This window comes from Podarcis tiliguerta (genome assembly GCF_965153285.1).
Source record: "Podarcis tiliguerta genome assembly, chromosome: 18".
Lineage (NCBI taxonomy): Eukaryota > Metazoa > Chordata > Lepidosauria > Squamata > Lacertidae > Podarcis > Podarcis tiliguerta.
In genome coordinates, this window is record NC_139551.1 from 1140832 (window position 1) to 1166214 (window position 25383).

The 25383-nt window shown below is 46.3% G+C and overlaps 1 protein-coding gene across 2 annotated transcripts in view; it reads left to right on the top strand.

Annotated features, from left to right (window-relative positions):
• The window catches only part of ELAVL1 (ELAV like RNA binding protein 1), a 29149-nt gene extending 4615 nt beyond the window's left edge, over nucleotides 1–24534 (top strand). Inside the window, exons 1-6 of one of the 2 annotated variants that reach the window (XM_083421857.1) lie at nucleotides 253–607; nucleotides 5860–6049; nucleotides 7258–7361; nucleotides 9684–9837; nucleotides 10700–10925; nucleotides 17973–24534. In XM_083421857.1, coding sequence (XP_083277983.1) covers nucleotides 5878–6049; nucleotides 7258–7361; nucleotides 9684–9837; nucleotides 10700–10925; nucleotides 17973–18297 — 981 coding nt within the window. In that variant the 5' untranslated portion in view covers nucleotides 253–607; nucleotides 5860–5877 and the 3' untranslated portion in view covers nucleotides 18298–24534. Of the gene's footprint in view, nucleotides 1–252; nucleotides 608–5859; nucleotides 6050–7257; nucleotides 7362–9683; nucleotides 9838–10699; nucleotides 10926–17972 lie in introns of those variants that run through there. The other variant, XM_083421858.1, reaches the window with a different exon arrangement.
• Nucleotides 24535–25383: the final 849 nt, after the last annotated feature.

A 25383-nucleotide genomic window follows, 5' to 3' on the forward strand; every position in this document is an offset into this window, starting at 1 on the left:
GTAATCCGTGTTTTATTATTATTTTTAACGCTATTAAATGCTTGCGTGTTGACGCACCGCCCCAAAAAAAGGGGTTGGTGGGGAGTGTTTAAAAAAACACGAAAAAACCACTCGGGTTTCACGCCCGCTTAAAACGTAACGTGTGAACGCGCGTCCCGCAAGGAGACTTTGGAGCGCGTGACTGGTGGGGGGGGGAAAAGCGCGCAGCCACGCCCAATAAAAAAGGTGGGGAGGAGGACGGCGACGACGGCCCTCTGCGCATGCGCGAAGGCGAGCCGCCGCTCGGCGAGCGTCCGTTCCCCCCCCCCCCCCCGCACCCACAGCGCGCCTTTAACCGGCGCGGCGGCCGTCCAATGGGCTTGCCGGGCGCGCGCGCCGCGGCCAATGAGCGTCGGCGGGCGGGCGGCGGGGTGGGCGTGTCCGCTGCCGGAGCCCGCCTCCCTCCCTCTGCTGCTGCTTCTGCCGACTGAGGGAGCGGAGCGGCTCGTCGCGCGGCCGGAGGGACCCTCAGCTTCGTCGGCCCGCCGCCTCGCCTCGCCGCCGCCGCCGCCCTCCTTCCCCGCTTCGCCGTCCCCCGTCCCCCCCGGAGCGGCAGCGACGTCGTCAGGTGAGGCCGCCGCTGAGGGAAGAGGCGGTTGGTCGGAGGAGGAGGAGGAGGCCGCGGCGGCGGCGACAGTGAGAGCGGGCCAGGCTCGCCTTGCGGCCTGCGCGGCCGGTGACGCAGGAGGGGGCGGGGCTTGAGCGCGGAGGGGGCGGGGCCCGCAGCGAACGTGGGCGACTCCCCCCCCTTTCTCTCCCACCCCCCCTCCCCAAAAAAAGAGAGAAAGAAAAGCACACACGAGGGAGGGGAGGGGAGCGCGGAGTCTTTTGTTAGGGCGGGGAAGGGAGGCAGGGCCGCCATCCAGGCTGGTCGCAGCGGCGGATGTTCATATTATTAATATTATCATTATTTTTATCATCACCATCAGCATATTATTATTATTATTATTATTATTATTATTATTATTATTATTATTATCATCATCATCATATTATGATCACAGCGGTGGATGGTCATATTATTATTATTATTATCATAATATCATATTATGATTGCAGTGGTGGAAGGCCATATTGTTATTATCATCATATTATTATTATTGAAATTATAATTATTGGTTGCTATTGTTGTCTTTAGGCTTCTGCCTTTTTGGAAGGCGGGTCAGCCTCGCTGTTTTTACAAATGGGGGTGGGGTGCAGAGAGATCGGAGTCGGAATCCTTCACATTAAAACCCCTCCCCCCCCCCCACCAATGGCAAATCCAGGTTTATTATCAAAATTTGCACGGAAGAAATCAAAGTTGCGTTTCCGGCTGAATTTGGGTGTGTGTGCAGGGTGTGTTGCGATGGAAGTCATTCACACACACCCCACACACCAATCAGGTTTATTATCAAAATTTGCAGCGAGCAAAATCAAAGTTGAGTTTTCAGCTGGATTCTTCTTTTGTGGGGGTCGGGGGTGGAACCCGCTTGAAGCGTCCCATTGTGTTGGGGATATTTCAATGGCTTTCGTTTGATTTGCTCCTTGTAAACAGCTGGAAGTCTGTAAATTTTCATAATAAACCTGATTTGCAATTTTGCGGTGGGGGTGTTGGATAATTTTGTAGGCAGCTTGCTCCCTCGCAGGGAAGGAATTTGAGCACTGTGCAAGCCAATTGCAATAGCAGCAGTGGGGTTTCGTCCCAGCTGCTAGGAGCAGACCTATTGGAATAATGCATGAGAGGAAGTTTAATCTACCCTGAGTAGGAATATCATTTGGCACAACCCAAAGGCTTGGCCTTTTTGAGGCCTTGCTGTGTACACATGCACAGGGGAGCATTGCAGGTGTGAGCACACACATTATTGACAGACAACAGCTTTGCAAGGTTCAGCTCAGACACTGAGGCCCAGGTCCAGGGGCCTTCTGGCAGTTCCCTCACTGTGAGAAGCGAAGTTACAGGGAACCAGGCAGAGGGCCTTCTTGGTGGTGGCACCCGTTCTGTGGAACGCCATCCCATCAGATGTCAAGGCAATAAGCAATTATCTTTTAAAAAACATCTGAAGGCAGCCCTGTTTAGGGGTGTTTTTAACGTTTAATGCTGTATGGTGTTTTTAATATTCAGTTGGAAGCCACCCAGAGTGGCTGGGGAAACCCAGCCAGATGGGTGGGGTATAAATAATAAACTATTACTTGTACTGTATTAAATTTAAGAAAACATTCCTTAAGATGAGGGAAATAAAGGGGAAATGGTAAGCTTTGTTCAAAGTGCATCTCAGTAATCTTTACAGGGCCCTATGAGGTAGGTCAGTATTCGTATTGCTAAGCTAAAAATGTGCTTAATTCTAAGCCACCCAACTAAAAACAATAGTATGTAGCATTTATGTTGGGTTTTGGAGTGCTCAAAATTGCTTCCTGGTGATCCTTCAGTTTTAAATGACTGTATTTTATGTTGTTTTACTATGCAAGCCTTTACTATGTGGGACGCAGGTGGCGCTGTGGGTAAAAGCCTCAGCGCCTAGGGCTTGCCGATCAAAAGGTCGGCGGTTCGAATCCCCGCGGCGGGGTGCGCTCCCGTTGTTCGGTCCCAGCGCCTGCCAACCTAGCAGTTCGAAAGCACTCCCGGGTGCAAGTAGATAAATAGGGACCGCTTACTAGCGGGAAGGTAAACGGCGTTTCCGTGTGCAGCTCTGGCTCGCCAGAGCAGCGATGTCACGCTGGCCACGTGACCCGGAAGTGTCTTCGGACAGCGCTGGCCCCTGGCCTCTTGAGTGAGATGGGCGCACAACCCTAGAGTCTGTCAAGACTGGCCCGTATGGGCAGGGGTACCTTTACCTTTACCTTACTATGCAAGCCAGTTTGGGAGGAAGAATATGAATATATATATATATGTGTGTGTGTGAGTGTGTGTGTATATATATGTATGTATATATGTATATATATAAAAACAACTACAGTAGTCATTTGAAACAGACGTTTAGAGCATTGCACTGTTTAGCAATACACTCCTTTCTCATTTTATCCTCACGGCAGTCCTGTAAGTTGGGTTACGCCAAGACAGGATAGTTAATCTAGTCCCCTCTAGGTTTCGTTGGTCTACAACTCCCAGGTGCTCCGGCAGGGTCAGTGGTCAGGGTTCATGGCAGTCAAAGCAACATCAAGGGGTCACTGCATTGCTTCCCCTGGGCTGAGAGAAAGTAACTGATTTGCTGCTTCCTCTTTGGGATGTATGAATATAATTGAAGGAAACACGATGGAACTGACAAATATAGTTAAAGTTGAGGATTAGTATATTTATTCAAATAATCAGTCTGTTTTGCGTATACAGGAATTTAAATGCCCTAAAATACATTGGTATTTCCATTTTGAGTTGAGGGGAAGAAGCAGGAATACCAAAGCAGCAGATTCAGAATTAGTGAGCGGTAGAATTTCAAGTTTCTAATGTGGAGTGGCTTCCTTCCCTGAAAGGCTTCTTCTGTTTAATCACACATTTTGTCCATCATCAGCTCCAGTGAGTTCCACTTCCTCTTTCTCACCCTTGAGCATGAAACGAGCTTTTGTACACTGGGGGATTTATGTGAATTAGCCCTGGTTCCGAAGTGTGCGTGTGCATTTGTACTGAATGGAGAAGGAAATGACGACTCCAAAAGTGATGCCTCAGATTGACAGGTTCACCTGGAAATCATTATTGCCAGGAAGTTCTTGTTTTAAATCTCAAATTTGTTTGCTCTTATCGGGTACGCAAGGCTTGAACAAGCTGAGACGGCCTGACCTCTTTTCTTCCTTGTTTCCTTTCAGAGGATACTATTAGACAAGGACTGTCAAGACTGGTTCCTTTGGAGCTTGTGCTGGGGGGGGGGTCTAATTTAAGCGCTTTGCCAAGAGAAACAACCAAAACGGAGAAGGTCCCTAAGAGTATGAGAAACAACAGACAAAAGCATGGGAAACAAACAAACAAAAACCCTAGTGAGAGGCAAAATCACAGGAGATCTCATCGTTATAGTTACACAACAGTGGCTACTGCTTATATATGTTCATTGTCCTTTTTTATATCACAGTATTTGGGGTTTGGGGCTTCTGTGATTTTGCCAAAAGGAGCTACATAGAGATGTGATGGTCCTTCTTCAGATTGTGAAGTTGGCTCAGGAATATTGTAGGCTGAACTAAGATTCTCTCCTCCAAACCTTCTCTGCTGTGGGAGATGCATTCTAGCCCACCTGACTCATCTGGGAACTTGGGGTGCTGCTGACCAGCTAAAAACAAAAGCGGTGGTGGCTACTCTCTGCTCCCCACTTTACTGCCTAACGGCCTTGTCCCACCAAAAGGCAAGTGTAGGATTGGAACCTTTGCTTTAAGATAGACTTCCAGGGCAAAAACGGCTGGGGGGCCACTTTTCTGTGGAAATTGCCTGCCTCACACATGGTGGAGCATCCCCCCCCCCCCAATTGCTCTCCTTCAGCTGGAAATGAGATTGAGCTGGTAGGAAGCATTTAGGCAGAACTGCTGCCTCAATGCAGGACAGCTCTGTGAGAGCTCCCAGGCCTGGTAACTCAAAGAAGGAGTGCAGGTGCCATGGTTAATGGTGGTGGGCAGAAGACTGGTGAACTAAACAATCCCTCTGACCTTTCTCCTAGGCAAATTCCTGCCCCCCCCCCTTCTGCAACTTCCCCTTCATTTGGTGCTATGGCTACTACCAGCTTTGGTGAAGAAAACTCCTAAATCCTTGCACATTTGCATACAGAAACCACCATGTTGCTGCTGCTGCTGCTGCTGTTGTTTGCGGCATCCGTCTGTCTTGAGAGACAATGGAGTGCGCCTGGGGGGTTGAAGTCAACTCGCAGCGTTAGCAAAACTGAAGGGGACTCCCCACCCCTCGGCATAAGCCTGGGCAGCGTGTGTGGAGGTCCTGGACTGCCCAGATGACAAGACCCCCCCCCTCCTGGCCTCATTGATGGCGTCCGAAGGAAAGCAGAGCAATGTGTTTGGGAGTAGCTTGGCTGCAGGAGTTGCCAGGAGGCGGCACGCAAGAAGATACCCAACCTTCTTAAGAGTCTCTACTCCAGATCTGTGTCTAGTTTACTCCTTAGCCTTTTCTTCCAATAATATCCTGCAAGGCTGCGAAGGGTTAGGATCAAAAGTTTTCTTCTCCTAGATGGGCTCGATGACAAGCCCAAGAAACCACCTTCTTTTTAATATTTTAATGTCTCTCATCCAGGGTCCTCCATCAACGCCTCCATGAATATTTCTGGAGGATCCTAATCAAGGCCGATGCTGTTTTCCCCCCGCCACCGCTTCTGCCGCCTGGCAGCCCTGTTGGCAGCCTGGCAGCCCCAGATTATTTGTATTCACTGTGACTCATCGCCATACTTTGGATTGTCCTGAATACCACCATTTGGCAGCCAAGCCTCCAACCAAAAGTCCTGCTTGGATTCAACTTGGCTCACCTGCTGAGGAAGGCTGTGTGGTGATCGATGATATCGTCATTTATCCGTTTTAGACAACCATAGTGGTGGCAGCGGCCCTAGTGGCTTGTGGCAAGGTTGCAGCACAGTCAGGTGTGCAGTACACAGGTCTGTGCTCAGCTCTGCACTTTGCTTGATGTGGTGATTGAGGGCGGTACGCGAGTCAGCCGCCTCAATGGAGATGTTAGGTGCCAACACGGCGCCCAGAAATCTCCGCTTTGTTGCAATTGGACCCGCGTTAATAGCATAACGTGCCTGGCCTGGGGAATTTCAAACAGTGGGTCATTCGCATGCTTCTCCTCCTCCCGGTTGTCTTTTCTTTCTTTTTCACCACATGAACCTGCAGAGCTGAACAATTTGTGTTTTTTCTCCCTTTTGGCAGATTTCTTTTCTAATTAAAATGTCTAACGGTTATGAAGATCACATGGCTGAAGACTGCAGGGACGATATCGGGAGGACAAACTTAATTGTGAACTACCTTCCTCAGAACATGACCCAGGATGAATTACGGAGCCTGTTCTGCAGCATTGGGGAAGTTGAATCCGCCAAGCTTATTCGAGACAAAGTGGCAGGTAAAAATAACATTTAGCCTGTCCTGAAATACAGGACACCCTCTTGCCCCCCCCCCCCCACTTACTCGTATCACACTTGTGCTTGACCACATTTATGCGGGTCACTGTGAAATAAATAAACAGATTGGACTTACCTTCTCGGGGCTGTGAATGAGGGAAGGGGCCATGGCACGTTTGAAGCCCGCAAGCCTTGAAATTGCTGGAGGGGAGGAGACTGCAGGGGGCCTTGGCTTGGCTTCTGACCGCCTGCTTGTCTGCCTTCTGGCTGGGGCAGCACAGACGCTCTTGCCCACCCATGGCAACACTGGAGGTGGGGAGAGGACGTCCTGTAGTGGCAGCTGCTTTCGGCTGCCCTCCTCGCCCTTTTGCCCTGCTTGCAACCGGATGCCATGGCCTGGGTGGCTCAGCAGCCTCAGGGTGGAGCCTTTGTGCACTCGGAGCGGCCCAATATCCCGCTTGGGAATGAGGTGCCCGCTCTGCCTCTCCTGGACCTGGTTTGGGCAGAGGGGAGGGGACGAGAAGATCAACCTGCCTAGCCCAGCCACATCCCCCTGATGATCGCCTGGTCCACCTCACTCCCTGCTACTGCCTCTCTGCATCCTGGGGGAGAGAGCCAGTGTGGTGTAGTGGTTGAGAGCGGTAGTCTTGTAATCTGGGGAACTGGGTTCGTGTCCCCGCTCCTCCACATGCAGCTGCTGGGTGACCTTGGGCCAGTCACACTTCTCTGAAGTCTCTCAGCCTCACTCACCTCACAGAGTGTTTGTTGTGGGGGAGGAAGGGAAAGGAGAATGTTAGCCGCTTTGAGACTCTTTAAAGGGAGTGAAAGGTGGGATATCAAATCCAAACTCTTCTTCTTCTTCTTCCAAGCCTCCCTACTCCAAAGGCTGTGCACACTGTCTCTCCCCTTCCTTCCTGCACGCCCTCCCTGTTAAAGTGGGGTGCTCCCTGCTGTATGCAATTTCACTTGTGTACGCTGGGGCCTGGAACGTAATCCCCACGTAAGTGGTCCTCATTTTCTGAAACTCCTATAGTGCAGTTTTTTACGTGGCTTTTTTGCCATTCATATGCAAAATAAACCAGGTCCCTAATTAGTACAGATAAGGAGTGCTTCGTTTTAACCGGTGTTGAAGCAAAGTGGCTCTCCTCTGCCACCTCCCCGCTTACTTTCAAGAAGGCTATGTTTAATTAATTAACCTTTGTCCCTGTAGGTCACAGCTTGGGTTACGGCTTTGTGAACTACGTCACAGCGAAAGATGCCGAAAGAGCCATAAACACGCTGAATGGCTTGCGACTCCAGTCCAAAACTATCAAGGTAAAAGTGACTCAGCTGTGGCTAGCAGGAGTCAGTCTTCATCTAGAATTTTTGCTTATTTTTGACTGTCCAACCCTTTCCTCTCCCCCCCCCACCCCCCGCCCCCTACAATGGTCATGAATGTATATTTTTAAAATGTTTTATGTTACATTATTGTTTCATTAGCCTTGAACTCAATGGACAGGGAGGCAGTGTATACATGTTCAATAAAAATGTGCAAACCTGAATTCTAGCAGAGCAGATTTATTAGTCAGTTGCAAGAGAAACAGCCAATAATTGTGTGACATTTAAAAGTGGACACATTTATGAAACCTACTTAATCATACACGATGTGAACAATGAAGAGAGAGAGAGAGTGTGTACATTATATCATTTTTTACGTATTGTATTTTAATATATTCAATAGCATGCAAGACATTTTGGCTGATTAATTTCATGTTTTAAGTTGGTTGGTTAAAACTATGCAAGTTTGCTCATGAGAAACCATAGTTCTAGAGGGGAAAGCTTAGTTCAGGACCGTAATACCTCAAGGACTGCCTCTCTCCATATGAAGACCCGGACCCTGAGATCATCTTCTGGGGCACTTCTTTGCATGCCTCTTCCTCAAGAGGGTAGCAACACGAGAGCAGGGCCTTCTCTGCAGTGGCTCCCTGTCTTAGGAACGCTCTCTCCAGGGAGGTTTGCCTGGCGCCTTCATTATACACCTTTAGACGCCAGGCAAAAACGTTCCTCTTTAAAAAAGGCCTTTGGTTGATTTGATTGACAACCTATGCCCTCTTAAAATGCATTATTGGGTGGTGGTTGTTTTTATTTTGATTATGTAGTTTGTGGTTTTACATTCTGCTTTTATCTTGTGAACCGCCCTGAGACCTTCAGGTATAGGGTGGTATATAAATTCAATTAACAACAGCAACACTAGTAATTCACATGCATGTGTCATAGCAGGTATAATCGTGGAAGAGTCATTTCCCTTCTCGTGAGGAAAAGCCTCTTTTAAGATGGCACTGCCATGCATTAATTTTATAAGCAGTGACTAAACGGTGGGGGAACATTTGATTCGTTTTAAAGTGCAGATATACGAATCTAACCAATTAGCGGCCTCAACCCTGCAGCCCTAAATGTGATATCTATGTGTGCGCCTGTCGCCTTTGTGGAAGGGGAGATGTTAAGGCAGCACTGCGGACCGGCTTGGCTCTCTACCAGCTGCATGGCTCACAAGACAAAAGGGACAAGCCACGGGTCAGGGAAGAAGCACGGGGGGGGGGGGAATAAGTGAGGGGGTGGCCTGACCTGCCTCCCAATCTGAGCAACACAGCTGTCACTGCTTTGAGAGTCGAATCGCGTGACTGCGTGCTGGCGGCCGCGCACCCATGAATGAGCTGCTTGTATCCTTCCAGGCGTCGCTCTCTCTCTCTCGGCTTACCAAAGCCTCGCTGGGAGGAGGCTGTCAGATGAGAAAGCTAAGCCTGACTTTTAATTGCTGCATTGTAGTCTTGCCTCTGAATAGTAGTGTGTTCCAAGAGCTGTGCATAGGAAGCAAATTGTGTACAGGGCCAAGGGGGCACACCCAGGAAGGTTCTTAAAGGCTTGCCCAGGGGTCATTTTTTGTGTGTGTGTGTGAATAGCTCTGTGCCATTAGTTCCCCTGCCCATGTTTATGTTCTCTTAAAAACAACAGCCCTGCAGGCATTCATTCTGGTGCTTCGCCATGTATTGTGTGGAGGAGTAATTCCGTGGGTGTGCGATCCTTGCTCCCTTAGAGGAAACTTCCAGACAGTCGCATCCTTTCCTTCGTTATATCCAGCACCTCAATTGGTTACAATAAGGGGGCATGCAAGATAGGGGCAGCCACTGCGGCACAGCTCAGATTTAGGCAGTTGCGATTACCTTTGTGGTAGAGTTAGAAGCCCTGCGCATACCATCTGTACAGAAATTGCACCTGCTGCTTTTCTTCCTGCCCCAAATTTGAACGCTCAAGTTTGAACAGCTTGGTGCTGTTCTGGGAGGTAGAGGGGCGAGGTTGCTGCAGCTGCAGACCCGCTGGCAGGGGCACCCGAGTGGTTCTGCCCATGTGTTTGTTGCATTGAACCAAGTGAGGGGGAAATGGCCTCAGCATACTGCCTGCAACTGTTGTTGCAAGTGACGTCCAAGTCCTCATTTGCAGGACAGATGGCTACCCCAAAAAGGGGGAGAAGTTGGGCCAAACTGCAGGGATGGTCTTGTTAGCAACTGCAAAAGAAGGAAGCCGAATTGATGCTAGAACTTCTGGAGGGACACTTCATGAACTCACATTCCCATCCAATGGTTTTCCTTTTCCTTTTAGGTTTCGTATGCCCGCCCAAGCTCTGAGGTTATCAAAGACGCAAACCTGTACATTAGCGGACTGCCGCGGACGATGACACAGAAAGATGTTGAGGACATGTTTTCACGGTTTGGACGCATTATCAACTCGCGCGTGCTGGTTGACCAAACTACAGGTGTGAAAGGCGGCGACGGTTTTGTTTTAGAAGCGTTTTGACTGGCTGCTTTTGCTCAAGAGTGGCTATCACATGTGTCACTTGGAAACTCCCCCCCTTTTTTGCCCCCCCCATCACTCTTACCTTAGGTAGCAGGGCAGTGTGGCTACAGTTTGTGGAGGTGCCCAGCACCCCAGCTCCCCTTAATAATTCACTCTGCTTGTGAGCACTTTCCCCGAGCGATGACTCTCACGAAATACCATCTCCATGATTGGAACAGATTTGCTGTTTCTGAGATCCCTCCATTGGGCGTATCAAACCATGAACCTCCTTAAGGCGATTTGCATAGCTTTTGAACTCTTGTCCAGATTAGGTGGTTGACCAAATACGATTCCACCCTCGCTCAACAAGCGCTTTGATCTTGTTCGTTTTGGGAGCCCTTCTCAGATCCTGAACAACAACATGCGCTCCCTCTAGGAACTTGCCTCTGCCAAAGTCAAGTTACGCGAGTGTTTTATGTCTCCCATTAAAGTCCACAAAGCGGGACGTTCTTAACATTTCTGGTTGCATAGAGATTTCTATAGCACTCTTCTAGCGCCTATGCACTGCTCAGGGAGAAAACATTTTAAAACCATGTTATAAAATACTATTAAGAAGGGCGTCAAAAGCACCGGCTGCCGATATAGAACAAGACATTCATGGAAGGTACTTAGGCAGTTGGATTGTCTTTGCCTGCTGGCAAAAGACAGCCAGATGGAGGTTGGATTCTGTCCCACCCCCCACCCCCCGGTTGTTGTGCAGCCTTGTTCCAGGCAATCTGGGCACATTTGGGGGAGCGGAGGAGACGCACTGAACTCTGTGTTTTTGTCGCTTCGGTTTCAAGGTCTGTCCAGAGGGGTGGCGTTCATCCGGTTCGACAAGCGCTCGGAAGCCGAAGAGGCCATTTCGAACTTCAACGGCCACAAGCCCCCCGGCTCCTCCGAACCGATCACGGTGAAGTTTGCCGCCAACCCCAACCAGAACAAAAACGTAGCGCTGCTGTCGCAGCTGTACCACTCCCCGGCCAGACGATTCGGGGGGCCCGTCCACCACCAGGCTCAGAGATTCAGGTAGGTTAGGAAGAGCTGACTTGGTTGGAGGTCTGTGGTGTGTGTTGCTCTCTCTCTCTCTCTCTCTTCCTCTGCCTCTCTTGGTTTTTTTCGTTTTTTGTTTTGTTTTTTTGTTTTAAAATCATTACTGCTCATCACCAGGCGAAACACGTCCAGTAGATAGTTAAAGGGAGAGGAGTAAAACACCGACATAAATGTTAATCCGTTCCAAAATTCTAGGGTTAACAGTATGTGAAGAGCTTTTGTTCCGATAATTAGTCAATAAAGACCACTTTTCTTGGAATACTTCTTGTTGCCTACCTTCATACAGCCTAATCCTACTGTGTTTTATCTAATTATATTGCCCAGGGTATTCCATGCTAGCTAAGCCTTTATATCAGCCGTAGGTAGCGTTATATTGGATATCCCAAAAGGAGGGGTCGCAATAGGATTCAATGTAAAATTTGTATCCAGTGATTTCTGTTATTACTTTAACCAACTCTTTCCCAATATTTCTTGACAGTTCACGTGGAACCCATCAGCTTGGTCCCAATTGCACCTCCAACTTCTTCCATTAGATTTTTTTTTTTTTAAAGTTCGTTCTGTATAACTTTAGAGAGTTCTGAAAAAAAAAAGATCTTTCAAAATTAATGGCAGTTGAGTGCTTCTGTCCCCCCAAATGAATATGTATTCCCACGGTATGTCAGTAATCATTGTTGATGTCCATTTCTTTTCTTATTTCTGTTCCATCAGATTTCTCTCTTCTTATCTCACTCCCTCCCCCCCTCAAAAAATAGAATTTAATTAAATAGAGGATTAAAAAGCCTTCCAGGGCCTCCCCGTCCCCACCCACCCCGGTTAATAAAGATTGAAAATTTGTCTGTCTGATCTGATGCTTCACAACAGTGTGTCAAAAGATGGCATTTTAAAAAAAAAATTCTGCAAGAATGGGGTGGTCTGGTACTTGATTGTAATGAACTTATTTCTCATATGGTGCAGTTCCAGTACCGCTAAAACAGTATTCTGAAGCATGTAAAAACCTGTTCCTTCTCGTAGTCTAAAATTGCCGAAGCAAGTTTTTTTTTGTTCTTTTTTTTGTTTGTTTTGCTTAAAAGGTTTCTTGTCATTTTAAAAACAACTTGTTCTTTTTAATGGCCTTGTGCAGCTGCACTTAGTGGGTTCCACACCTGCGCAGAGCCTCATTCGGGAACATTCTCAAGCTAGGCCTGAGTTGTTCTGCTGCTTGGTACTGCTTTTCTAACTAAAAATAGTGCTCCAGGTAGTTTATAGAAGTAAAAAAACAAAACATATTTTAAGGCTGGGGGCGGAGGAGCAGGCAGTTTAAATAAAACCAGATTGCAATAACCTCAGCTCTGGTTCCGAAATCTAAAATGCATGCCCCGCAGTCCTGATTACGGCTAATAAGAGAGCAACAAATACCTGTGATCTTTTAAGAACCCTCAAACGAAATTTGCCTGCCTGTGGTTAGCACCCCAAATAAAGCCGCAGGTTTGCAGGCAGTTCTTGCAGACTGGCAATGAAAAAGCAAAAGCAATGGTTTGTTCTGCAGTTGAGGTTGTAATGCGCATACCATGCGGAATGGCGCTAGAAGGGAAGAGGATGTGCAGTTAAGACACTTTTCCAGGAAACGTGCCTACGTGTCCTTTGTAATAAAGTGTATTAGTCTTAGACTGCCAACCCGAGGAAGGAATACTGAGCACTTAAGTTAGATCAGTACGTTTAATTTTGGGGGAAGCAGGTTGGAGACAGGAATGCGACTTAATAAAGAAAAGTAGAATGGAGACTCCTGCTCTCATGAGAAAAGATCACGTTGCTGCATTGACCGCTAGGGACCCCCTTGTCTGGCAAGGCAGGCGTAATTAGGAAACCTTTCCCCATCCCCTGCTTGCAACCCAAATCCTTCAGTCCGTAGCTACTCGAAGAAAAGTCCAAATTGGGCATGCCACATAACGGCATTCCTTTACTAATGCCCAAGCTCTCATCTCTCCAATATTAGTTTTGTGTTTAAAATAGAAATAAAGGAGAGATTCACACAGCCCAAGCCCGGAATTTGATGCACGCTTGCCGGGGAAGAAGTTTCGTTGAATTCAAAATGCATAATATCATTGCGCTGCTTGCATTGTAACTACTTTCTGCCTAAGACTGACCCTCTGATTTCAGCCGCACTTAACTGCAGCAGAATGATGGACTGTGCCAGGTTAATATGGCACAGACCACCCTGGGCAGTAACTTCTGCTACTTGAGAACCTAAGGCCTAGATCTTTTTAATAGCTGGGTTTGCCTTGCGCCCCAAAAGAAGCTGCTGGAGAAACATAATTTCTTTTGCCTTGTGTAGTGTTAGGAATTGGGATTCTGCTCAGATATTTCCGAAACTTAAACTTACCAGCCAGGTCTAGGGAATAACATACTTTTAACAGGCTACAAACTCATCCTTTGTACTGTGGTTTGTTTTTGTTTTTTAATAGTTGTTTTTGTTTCCTTAAACCATTCTTCAAACTTTTCCACTTTCATTTCCCGTTCAGTTCTTACAAAAGCCATCTATTTGATTACTGTTTTTGTTTTTAAAGTGTTCTCGACACATCGGTGTTCTTGCTTCTAAAAAAAGATAGTGCTTGAAAAGTTCCATTTCTTAAATAGCAGATAAGATTTTCAGCCATTCTTCTCGTTGCATAATTAAAAGATTGATAAGCTCCCCCTATTGATAAATGTTTCCTATATTGATGATATATACATATATTATTATTTTTTCTGTCTAACACTAGTTTCATAAATTTAGCTGCTACTTTTTACTTGCTGACCAATTTAATATGTGCTTTATTTGCATCTGTTCCTGATCCAAAAGACCTAAGTCGATCTAAGAAACAAAATTAAGTCCCTTGAATAGAACTTTCCTTGTAGCTGGTGGAAAGAGTATATAATCTCTTATCTCAAGGTTCGATAGCCTTCACCTTGTCTTTGAAACTTCACAATAATGGATACAGTCATCTGTACCATACATAATACCCCTTGAAGGTTTTTCTATCACTTTCTCATTTGGCAAAACCTGTTGCGCTAGCCCTAGCGTGCAGCAGTGCAGTTCTGCAGTCCAGAACGGGATTGCAGTTCCCTCAGTTTCTCCTTTATGTTGTCATTGATCACAAGCCTCGTTTGGGAGAAAAACAAATAAATCCTCAACTTGGAGCTGGCTGTCTCCTTGCATAAGCTGGAGAGCAGACACATAGGCGAAGCTGCCACCTAGTCTAGCACTGTCTACTCTGACTGGCAGTGGCTGTAGCAGAGAGGGATCACGTCTAGCTCTTGCTACCTGAGTTAACTGGGAAATTGACCCTGAAACCCAGTGTGTTCGAAGCATGCAGTGCTGGCCATCTCTCCCCCCCCCCCCATTTAACCACATCCTAGTGCAAATGAGAGCAGTTTCTGCGTCTAGCCCCCTTTGCACACCAGAGTAATTGAGGAAGGGGACGGATAGCAAGTACAAACAGGCTGGCTATGAGCCAATTTCTGTTTGTGGGCCTCTCGATGTGGCGGCTCTTGGACTTCCTGGGAATCTTATTCATGGTTGCTGGTCGTCTTGAGGAGCCATGAAAATCTTTAAAGCGGCGCCGGGCGTCCTTCGGAGCACAGTGTGAGAATTTGCTTTTACCCCGTCAAAAAGTCCCACAGAAATACTAGCAGCTCCTTAATTGTTGATAAAGTACTATTCACTAAAGTTCAAGCCCGTAATGTGGGCCGAGTCCTACAAGCTGTAAGTTTCGTACAGAAAAGACAAATCACTAATAATCCAGACAAGTCACTCCTCCTGTTGAGTGGGGAATGAGCTAGCAAGATCTCTCACGCCTCTTAGCCTGCTGAGTCCCGCCCAGCACCACTAAATCAGTTACTTCTTAAAAACCCTTTTAAAAACCATTAATACGTAGTTCATTCTCCAAAAGACTTAATAGCAGCAGTTAATAAGCAACAGTTCAGTTCATAACTTGCTCTGTTTGGGGTATAATTTCCCCCCTGGAAAGCTAGTTATATCCTCTGTATCTACAGCAGTTGCCTTTTGAGAACCTCATTTACCACAACGTAGGCATACACACACACACTTTTGAAAACAAAAGAAAACACTAGTCGTGTTGTCAAGATGGCCCTCTCCTAATTTACTGTTCCTCTGGTTTTTTGGATTTCTTATTTCACTTGCTTATGTGTCCTTTTTTGTTGGTTGTTTTTTTTTTCAAAGTCCTTACTCATTTTTCACACGATGCTTGTTGTAAACTCCTTCTTAGTAGTTGCTTCTTCCGTGAATCCCTTGCATGTTTTTCTTTTTAATTTCTCCAAAAGTGTAGAGTCAGATGGGTATCTTTCAGAATTCTTGTCGTAGAATTCTTGTCACATGTGAAATAAATACATGTTCTTCTATCTGCCTGTACTCAGCCTCTTCCATGTAAGATGATGGTCCCCACCCCCCGAAAAAAACAAGACAACAACCCGTGTTAATGTTTCTCACAGTGCTACAGCCCTAAACGGTGACTGTAACTGGCTTGGGGTCGGAACCAGTGGCTCAATTCAGATGATATGTCAAGCTGTGGTGTGGCAGGGCCCAGAACGAAACGCTTTTAAACGCAACCTTCCCTTTCTCGTGTTTGCCATGATGTCTGAATCTGGGGGGCGGTGGTTAGAGCTTTCCTCCTGAGCCTCGTTCCGAAATGCTGATTTCTGGTTTTGGAGGGGAAGCGCTCACCACAGTCTGCCGGCGTCAGCGTCTCTGCACGTCATGGCTAACCCCAGGTGGGAAACGGAAGGGAATCCGCCCAAGGGAGAGGAGAAGGGATCGTGTCTATCGGTGGCTCAGTCGCAGTCCTCCAGACTGGAGGATCATCTGAACTGATCCTTAGCGGCAAACGGTGGCCATATTGTATGGGCCTGGTGCCTTGAATAATCACTTGGCTAAGCAATTCTCAATGCTCCTCTTAAGAACAAAGTGTGTAGCAATGCCCACCCCCACCCCCCAAAAACCCCCTGCAGTGCTACTCTTCCACAACCAAATAGTTGCTAGCCGCTGCGCCCTTTGGTTTTGCTTCATAAAGGATGCATTGTTTTGCCTTGTCAGAAAAAGCAGTCCTACATAACCTGTTTTTGTTTTTAGAAAAGCACACAGTGATCATATGCTCTGCAGGTTCAGGTGGTCAAGCCCAGGGGTTCACTTTGCAGATAACCTAGGCCACCGAGAGGGAGGGAGAATTAAGTAGCGGTGAGAAAGTCCTGGACAAACTGAGAGGGGAAAGAGCTCTTTGTGCTGTGTGCTAGAAGGACGCCAGGCCTAACAGCAGAGAGTTTCCTTTGACGTTACTGGGAACGGGGTGGCGAGTATGGCAGAGTTGCTAGGGAAGGAGGATGAGAGCCTTAATATCTCTCTGTGCATCCAGCTCCACTTGCCTCATTCCCGACTACTGAACACTGAACCAAGAGGTCACTTGGCTCAAATGGCATCCTTGTACAGGCAGATCTAAGTCGTAGAATTGTATGATGTAGAAGGGGCCAGAAAGCCCACCCAAAGCCCTTTTGCCCAATATCGAGTGCTCTTTGTGGGCCCTTTCAGAATGCCACTTGAGGAGACAGACCGCTGGGGTCCCGCAGGGGGCAGGGCACAAGCCCTTTGCCAAGGGTGCCTCCGCATCAGCCTCTGACCTCGCTGGCAGGACAGGAAGCCTGACAATGCGCAGGGCACAGCCTCCGAAAAATGTCTGTGCAAGCCCTGCCGGTGTGGGTGGTAGCAGCTTGAGTGCAATTTGTGCCCAGCCTGCCCTGGTTCATTTCGCTGGGACCTGCGCAGGACACGTTCCTGGTAGATCGATGGCTTTCAGCCTGGCAAATTCTAGAGGGGCAGCTGCCTCTGTCTGTTGCAGTAAAACACAGCAGAGGGACTGGCGGCATTGTTAAGATGACAAGTAAATTTACTGCGGCCGGGCTTTGGTGGACTAGGGCCGCTGCTTCATCAGATGCATAACAAGATGCAAACAAGTCATGAAATGCATGGGGCAGAAGCAAAAGTACGGGTGTTTAGGCGAAGAATAAAGCGGCCCATTTATAAAACAGCAAATCTTGGTTATGTTGGCAGCCTGCAATGCTAACTGAATGCCTGTAACACGAAAGAGATCTATGGCCCCAATTTGAATCGTGGGTTTCCATCGTGTGGTCCTAGGATTGTGGGTTTCACAATCAGGATTGTGGGTCTCTTTCACACTTCTAGCATAATGTAGCTCTGTGTGTCAGAGAGGGAATTCCTTGGTCGACTGTGGACAACACCTCCTAACCCCATCTTTTTAGAGAAAATGTTTCTAGAAAAAGCGTAAGGTTCTTATTTCAGGCCACTTTTTAATTCATTGCTTTTTTATGTACTGCTTTTATTCAATGTCTTTATATTAATTATTGCTGCTCAATCTTTTTTTGGTGGGGGGTGTATAGCCTGGTTTTTAACCAATGCCTCTGTGTTTTGATGTTTCACGGTTATGAATGATTATACAGTGGAGCCTCAGTTGTCGAACGTAATCCATTCCGGAAGACCGTTTGACTTCCGAAACGTTTGAGGAGCAATGAGCGGCCGGCCAAATCCACTGAGAAAATTTAAAAACATGCAGTGGAAGCCGTTCGACTTCCGAGGCGCGTTCGAAAACGGAAGCAATTACTTCTGGGTTTTTGGCGTTGGGCTTCTGAGGTTCCACTGTATCCCTAAAAGGGCTGCATGTAAGCCGGTTAAACCAAAGTAAAAGCAAATAAATCGTTTTTTTTAAAAAAAACAGCGCATCTGATGAAGCAGGGCCTAGTCCACGAAACGCTGACGCCGCACCAAATCCGACAGCCTTTAAGGCGTCCCAGGGAGACTCTTGTCTTCTTGCCAAAACGCAGCGCCCAGGTGCTCTGAATTCTCCGCCCCCCGCCCAGCGCTCCTAACCTTTTAATTCCCCGATGAGCTTCTCTTTTTTTTTTGAACTTGATTGAAACTGACTTTTTTTGTTTTGTTGTTTTGTTTACATGAACTATTTTATGTCCTTTTTTATTTGGTAGGTTCTCTCCTATGGGTGTAGATCACATGAGTGGGCTTTCTGGTGTAAATGTCCCAGGAAACTCCTCTTCGGGATGGTGCATCTTCATCTACAACCTCGGCCAAGATGCCGATGAGGGAATCCTCTGGCAGATGTTTGGCCCCTTTGGCGCGGTGACTAATGTCAAAGTCATCCGCGACTTCAACACCAACAAGTGCAAAGGCTTTGGCTTTGTGACAATGACAAACTATGAAGAAGCCGCCATGGCCATAGCGAGTCTTAACGGCTACCGGCTGGGGGACAAAATCTTGCAGGTTTCCTTCAAAACCAACAAATCCCACAAATAATTTCGCTCGTGGCTTTTCTTTTTTTTGTATGGAATAGATAACCGAGTGACGGGAAAAGTTTGAAACCTTTCTTTTTTTTGTTTCCGTTAGTGTACAACTCGATTCTTCTTCTTTTTTTGTTTTGCGCCAGTTTTCACACAAAGAAAGTTGTTTGTCTTTAGTCTAAATGAGAAGTGGGATAAAAGGGTTTTTATATATTCTTGGGATGCCACCAACATGTTCAAATGTTTCGGGTTGTTTTTTTTTTTAAAGTCCTGCAATTGTTTTATTGGTTTTTAATTTTAGATGGTTCTGCTTCATGACCTTGTCCCCGAGCCAATAATAATAATACAAATATATACATATATATCTCAACAATTACCAAGTAGAATCCAGACCAGCCCTAAAAACGGCAAGGCTTGCTTTCCCTTAAAAGGTTAGCTGTTGATTTCACTGCCAGGACCGGGGGCATTTCAACCAAGCTTCAACATAACGTTGCCCCTGGTAGCCGAGGGCAAAGCTTGGAAACTGGAACTTTTAGTTAGCGGAAAAGTTTGTTAATCCACAGAAGGAAAGTGTCTGTAAAGAGACTCTGGTAAACGAAAGCGTGCCAGCGTTCAGTTAGCGCCATTGACCAAGCTCGTTGGTCAATAGGCGCATTTCAAATTGGAGCAGCTTTTTTAGCCCGTCCCTGCCCCCACTTTTAAAAGCCCAGTTTCCAATAAGAATGGACCAAAGAGTTTCAGAGAAACTCTGGGAAGATTTCAGAGTAAAAATGAAACTCCAAACCCAGCATTGCCACTTCCTTGGAGTTCGTACCTCCAGGTAGCACATCATATTGTGTTACGTTCTGGTCAGATAAATGTGGCATGATCTAACATTAACTTCCTTTCAAATATAATTTTTTAGTTCGAATTCTTGCATCCTTAGGGTTTTTTTTTTAATATATATATAAAGCTGTTAATGAACATTTGAGCATTGTCATTTTTTTGCATCCCTTCTAATAAGTACTAGACGATTTCCCCCCACTATTTTAATAGGGGTTTGTTCTGACGATAGCTTTACATATTTGAACTCTCAGCAGAAAAGTACATTAAAACTTGGAAGGTAGAGATTTAAGAGAGAAAATAAATGATTTTTTTTTTCCTTTTTTGGGGTAGACTTATACGATTTTAATTAATCCCCTGAGTTTTCTGCAGGCTGCCTTGAAACTTTGAGTTCTGTTTTCTGTTAATTTTCTTTTGCTTTTTTGTGTTTTTGTTTGTTTTTACTTTTGCATTTAAGACCAATTAAATTTGATTTGGTTTTGCTCAAATTTTGTTTTGGTTTGTTATTTTAATTTTTAACCCCCGCTCCATTATTACACAGCGTCCGACACGAAAGATTAACAGCAGCTCTTTCCCCCAGTAGGAACGATCTGGTGTTGCTAAAGTGCCACAACGATAAACCCGACCAGTTAGGAGACTTGAAGGCTTACATATACGAATCCTTTGCAACCCGTTTTGACATAGCGAGGGCACAATAGTTTTCCAGAAAACATGTAGGCAGTAGGTCCATAGAGTGTGCAAAAAGCAGAAAGGTTGTGCCCAAGGGAACACGCTGATCCAATCCTAAGAATGACTTAAGTCTGCCACATACCACATCTGAGAAGCCCCCTTGTGCGTGCCCGGTGAGGGGCTCGGTCATTGCATTTTGGAATCCTCCACCAATCTCCATCCCTTTCGAGCCTGTCCCAAGGCTGCCTGCATCTACAGCCGCACCACAACCATTCTCTGCCACCGCACTGAGGACTGGCCAGGAGGACTCACCCTGGCACAGCAGGAGAGGGTTGCCTCAGACTGGCTGCACCACCCACGCCCGTAAATCCGCCGTCAGAAAAAGGACTTGCTGGCAAAGCCTGCAAGCTGCAATTCCGAGGGAGATTTCGGGCCCTTTCCTGGCTTTGAGTGGGCCGTCTTTCGTAACAATGCTGTTCCAGCCGGCTCACAGGAGTTGGGATTTCTGTATCCTTACGATGCGTTGCATCCCTGCTTTTTGTGTGTACACCTTACGACATTTCTCGTACATCTTCGTTATGCAAAGGCAAGTTCTTTGTAGGAAATGATGTCCTTGCATATCTTCATCAGGAAGCTGCTTAACCCCATTCCAAGTAACTTGCTTGGCTTCTTCTGAGAGAGTGCATCACCTCATTAACCAATTTCTTGAGGTCTCAGATGTATATCACACATATATGATGTTCTTCTCTTACAAACTAAGCAGACCCTCTAGATAACGGCTTCCCTAATTACCCATCCTCTTGGAGGTTTTTATCGTGATTTCCGGCATCTTTGGAAATGCTTTGATTATTAAGAAGTCCTGTGGAAATAATCCAGCAAGATGAATTTACAGAACAGCTTGAACTAGAAGCATTCTTGCTAGAATGCTTGGTGTGTTTTGTTGTCGTTGTGGTTCTTCTCAAAGTCCTGAGACAGTCCACATCTTCTGTGTGCCGTTCTCAATATCGGTTGACCACAAACCGCATTCGTTCAGCCTTTGCTTCCTGAACAGGCTCCTTTCCCTTCCCTCCTGCCAGTGTCCCTTTGCCGTTCCCACAGGAAATGTTGGGGTTGTAAACTGGGAACTGACTTGATACCCTATTCAGACCCAGTTCAGCTGTTTGGAATCAAGAACGTGGCACCAGCTGGCGTTTCTGAGAGTACCTCTGCAGACTCTCGCTAGGTAATGTTCTCTCTATTGCAGTCCCTGGGCATCTCGCAAGAGTAAGAGGGCACAATTCAGTTTGGAGTTCTCCTTTGCAAACCTCGCCAAAATGAATACCATCTTGTGGAAGCTACCCTTTAATTTCAGTGGGATTGGCATCCCGGCACACTTTTCTAATGGATTGCGTTCTTGGATACGTCCACTAGCATTCAGAGCCACTTTTACAGAGCCCTCTTAAGTCACCTGGAAGTCTTCAGCAGCGAATGTCCTTGTGGCATCGTTGTTTTCTCTCTTTAAGAACTCCTCTAATGTTTCTTCCTTCGTTTCTCCCCTTTTAATGCCGCTTCGTATGGAAAGCGCCGTACTTTATACGCTGGGTGGTCGTAGCTTGCCAGGAATTGCTTCTGTCCCTCCTATATTTGTGCCCCTCTGCCATTCAGATAATGGAATTTTTGGTCCAATCAGGAAGCATCTGCTCGCAAGTCTAATTGGTAGCTCAGTTTTGGATCTTGTAGGTTCTCGTGGTCCTTGCATTTATAATCTTTTCTCTGCTTCACTTTGCGTCTTCCCGGAGTCTTGTCCCCGTTGCCATCTGCCCAAACCTGCTTCCCAGGACTCACATTCTCCTGTGCTATGTTCATCCTGGCAAGTCTGCCGCAGCTCTTGAACTCAGAAGTAAATTTCCAGGAAATGATTGGAGGGGCACCCAGCAAGGGCAAAACTGGATTGGAAGTCCATTTCCGAATCTGATGTAGACCTACAAAAAAAGAGGGTTATCTCAAAGCCCCTAAGTAATCACAACATTGGGCTCTCCTACTGTATGGCTGCAGTTACTTTCTGTATTTTCATTAGATTTCTCCCCCCCCCCCCATTAAAATCTGAATGCGATAAAATGGAATCAGTTGCAAAAGGTGCCAAATATCTCTGTGTTTGTCTAATCCTGGAATAACAGCTTCCTCTTGTTCTTCGTTGAGTTCCAGCTTGAGTTCGTCTTGGGCGAATATCACAGCTTTGCCTCTTAACCCTCCAGAGTTGCCTTCATGCAGATCTCAACGAGAGCTACAGGTGCGCTCAATCAATATGAATCGACAGCAGTCGAATAAGTGGATTAGGGCCCGTTCTCGATAAGACCGCAGATTGCTGGCTTTCATTTCTTCTACATGTCTCCTCTCTCGGGGAAGACCTGCTCTCAGTCCTGGGCGCAGAAGTCTCTTAATCCACAAAGCCCTGCAAGGAAATAAAGATCACTCTGTGGAGTCCGTGCTTAAAGCATTGCCTTCCTGTCGCCCCACAGCTTTTCCTCCTGGTGCCATACCCAATTCTGCAAAGCCCGCCAGCGCACGCTGAGCTGGGTAGAGGGAGCCTGAGCCGCTGCGTTTCACGGAATCGCTGGCTTACGCTTGCAGCAGTAAAAGGATTTCCCCACCCCAAGCTGGCAAAAGCCATCCCTTGATTCAGAATGCAAAGATGGCAGGGAAAGTCGATTTGTGTAATAGGAATACTTCCTGCATGTGGTAGCCTATTACATAATCTCAGGTCTGCCAGCTGTCTTGGATTCCCTTTATATTTTTTTAAGGAATGCAAATTTGTACAGGGACAGATTTCCTTTTTAAAAAAGGTACAGCAGGTTTGCTTATCATTGCAATTCTTCTTTGGTGGCTGGGGAACAACACAGCAACCATTTTGTAGAAGACTCCTAAGCTGATGGATGCAAACTAAATTTCCTCCCTGAGAGAAATCGAAATATTCAGTGCAAACATCTCCCTGGCTTATTACATTAGCCATTAAAAGAATTTCCCATTGTTGGGCTAACAAGATGGTGACCTCAAGTTGTCTCAAAGGGCTTGTTTGGCTCTCAGGGTTAAGCTTTGCACAACTCTCTCATTTTCATGTCCTTGAGGATTATCCCTGAATATTTCCACCCTGACTTAAAGAAAATGAATTGAGCCCTTTGATCAGTTAGCTACAAGTGGCTTTGTGTATCTTTTTTTTTGGAAACCATGTCGTGAAGGGGAACGATTGGCAGCGATTTCCACGTTCCCCCTATAATGTTGCCAAATTACGAGTGTATTGTGTGTTTTTGTTTCATAAGAGTTTAGCCCATCCATCTCAAACCAACTCCCTCCAGCCCCAAAACATTGCATCTTCCTCTCCCAACTTCTTGCGGACAATGAATTCTTGAATAAGAAAACTCACCTTGATTTAGCCCCCCCTGCAGCCGCAGGAGTCGCTGAGCCAGGACATAGCTGCAACCGTTCCTTCAGGGCTTTTAAGTGACCCGCGGTCCTCCCCCAGTTTCAGAAATCCCACTGGAGGGAAAGGTACAAGCCAAAGGATCGAACCTAACAGTGGGAGCGGTCGTCCCCGCCTCTCCAGGCATAATGAAAAATTTGCGGATTTCATTATCTTAACCCTGTTCCTGCTTTGTTTAAAAGGGTGCTTGGTGTAATATAGAAGGTTTTGTTGTGGTTTTTTAAAAAAAGAAATCACAGCTCACGATCAACGTTGCTTGCTTTTTTTCTTTTTTCAAGTTCCAAAATCGGGTACATGACACTTCTATCTGCCACGTCTTTTTATCTGTATCATTTTTGTGTAGTGCAAACGATCCGTTTCCGGAATAGCATAAGCTCTTCTACTACTCCCAGTGCATGATTTAAAAAAGTAAGAAGCATTATTATTATTAGTGTGGCAAGCAAAGTGTGAACCCACATCACACGCAGGGACTGGCACGCCTTGGGCCCCGGCTGCCGACCCTTCTCACATCCCACTGACAACTTCCTTTTATAGATTTACTGAAAATTTCCGTTTCGTTTCTGTTTTTAATTTAAATTTATTTTTTGGTTTGGTTTTCTTTTCCCCTGTTGCGTGGAGTTTCTATACTTTCGTCTAACGCTAACGAAAACCCAGCCGGATTCGATTCTTTTTTTAAAAATACATATATAAAAAACGCCATTGCTTTATTTGTGCTAACGTTTCCGAAGGAAGGTTAAAAGGATTCTCGCTGAGAACGGTTTTGGTTTTCCCTGTTTTTTCGTTTTGTTTTTTTTTAAAAAAAACGCTTCGCCGTATATTGAGCAACTTTCCCACCCCACGAGGTCATTTTAAGAAGGAACAGTGGAAAGATATTCGGAGCTTTTATGTGGAGACGCAGCTCTCCTTTCGCCCGTAAGTTGAAGTAGTCCGTGTACGTTCAGGGCGGGTGCCATCTGCAACCATTAATGCCAGTTTTGCGATCGAGTTCAGTAAGCTGTAAATGGCACCCTCCCTCGGTCTCACTTGGCTTCCCTATTATCTCTAGTGTAACCTTATTTTTTTCCTTTCTTTTTCCTTTTTTCTAATAAAGTCGTCTGCCTGTGCAAACAGAAGGCTTTTAATCGGTTCCCCCCCACCCCCCATACTGTACAGTATATATGCTTAAGACTTTTTTTTGTATATTTAGCGTGTTTTTAAGTTATTGATTTTGTTTTATATCAAATAATTTATTTTTCAGGTACCACTTTTTTCATTTTAACTTTGTTTTTAACATGGGTTTACTTTAAATAAAGTATGACGCTGCTATCCAGATGTCTAAGCCGCAGTTGAATTTTCCCCTCGTTGTCTTTCGAGTGCCCCTGGCGTTTTCAGAAAGTCGCACCCAAGGCCTCCTGCTAGCTTGGTCGGACATTTAAAGTTGGGGGTCTCGTCACGGGGAAAGTTAAAGGCAGGCTTCTCACACACGACACGCCCTGAGAACCAGGAGCGGAAACATTCTGCGATGCGTTGACGACACAACACCATGAATTCCTTTATTTGGGAGTCCTGATGAAACCTTTGGCAGCTGGGCAAGAGGGGAGATGTGTGCAATCTGCCCAGAACCAAAACCTGTGCTAGAGAAAGATGAATATTGCATTCCGATAGGCGGATTTGCACAATTCTGCTTTTTATTTTTATAGTCAACAGAACTTCACCCTCAACTGAAAACCCTACTTGCCCACCTGTCTAGATTCTGATTTATTTTAGTAGACATCACCGGTGATGTTGCACCTTTGCAGCCATTAGGCCTACAAACCTCTTTTTTTATATATAAAACAAAGCCTGAGGTTCTCGCCCAATGACAAGCATCCCCTAACTGCTCCCCCTTGTATCCTGTTCTAATTTAGTGGAGGGTTTCCCTTCTTCTAGGTGCTGAAATGGTTTGGACTGGCCCTGTCTGACACCCCCAAAAGGAACCTTAAACCATCACATGTTGAAAAGCCCATGTCACAAAAAAACCGAGAAAGTCTCCAGTCCGGACGCCTCTGGAATAGTGCTGAAGCTATGAGCACCTGCGCGCTCTCTCTCTCTCTCTCTCTCTCTCTCTCTCTCTCTCACCCGACTCCATAGCACTTGTCCTCCTGCACGCGGCTAACCAAATCGCATGCAGGATTC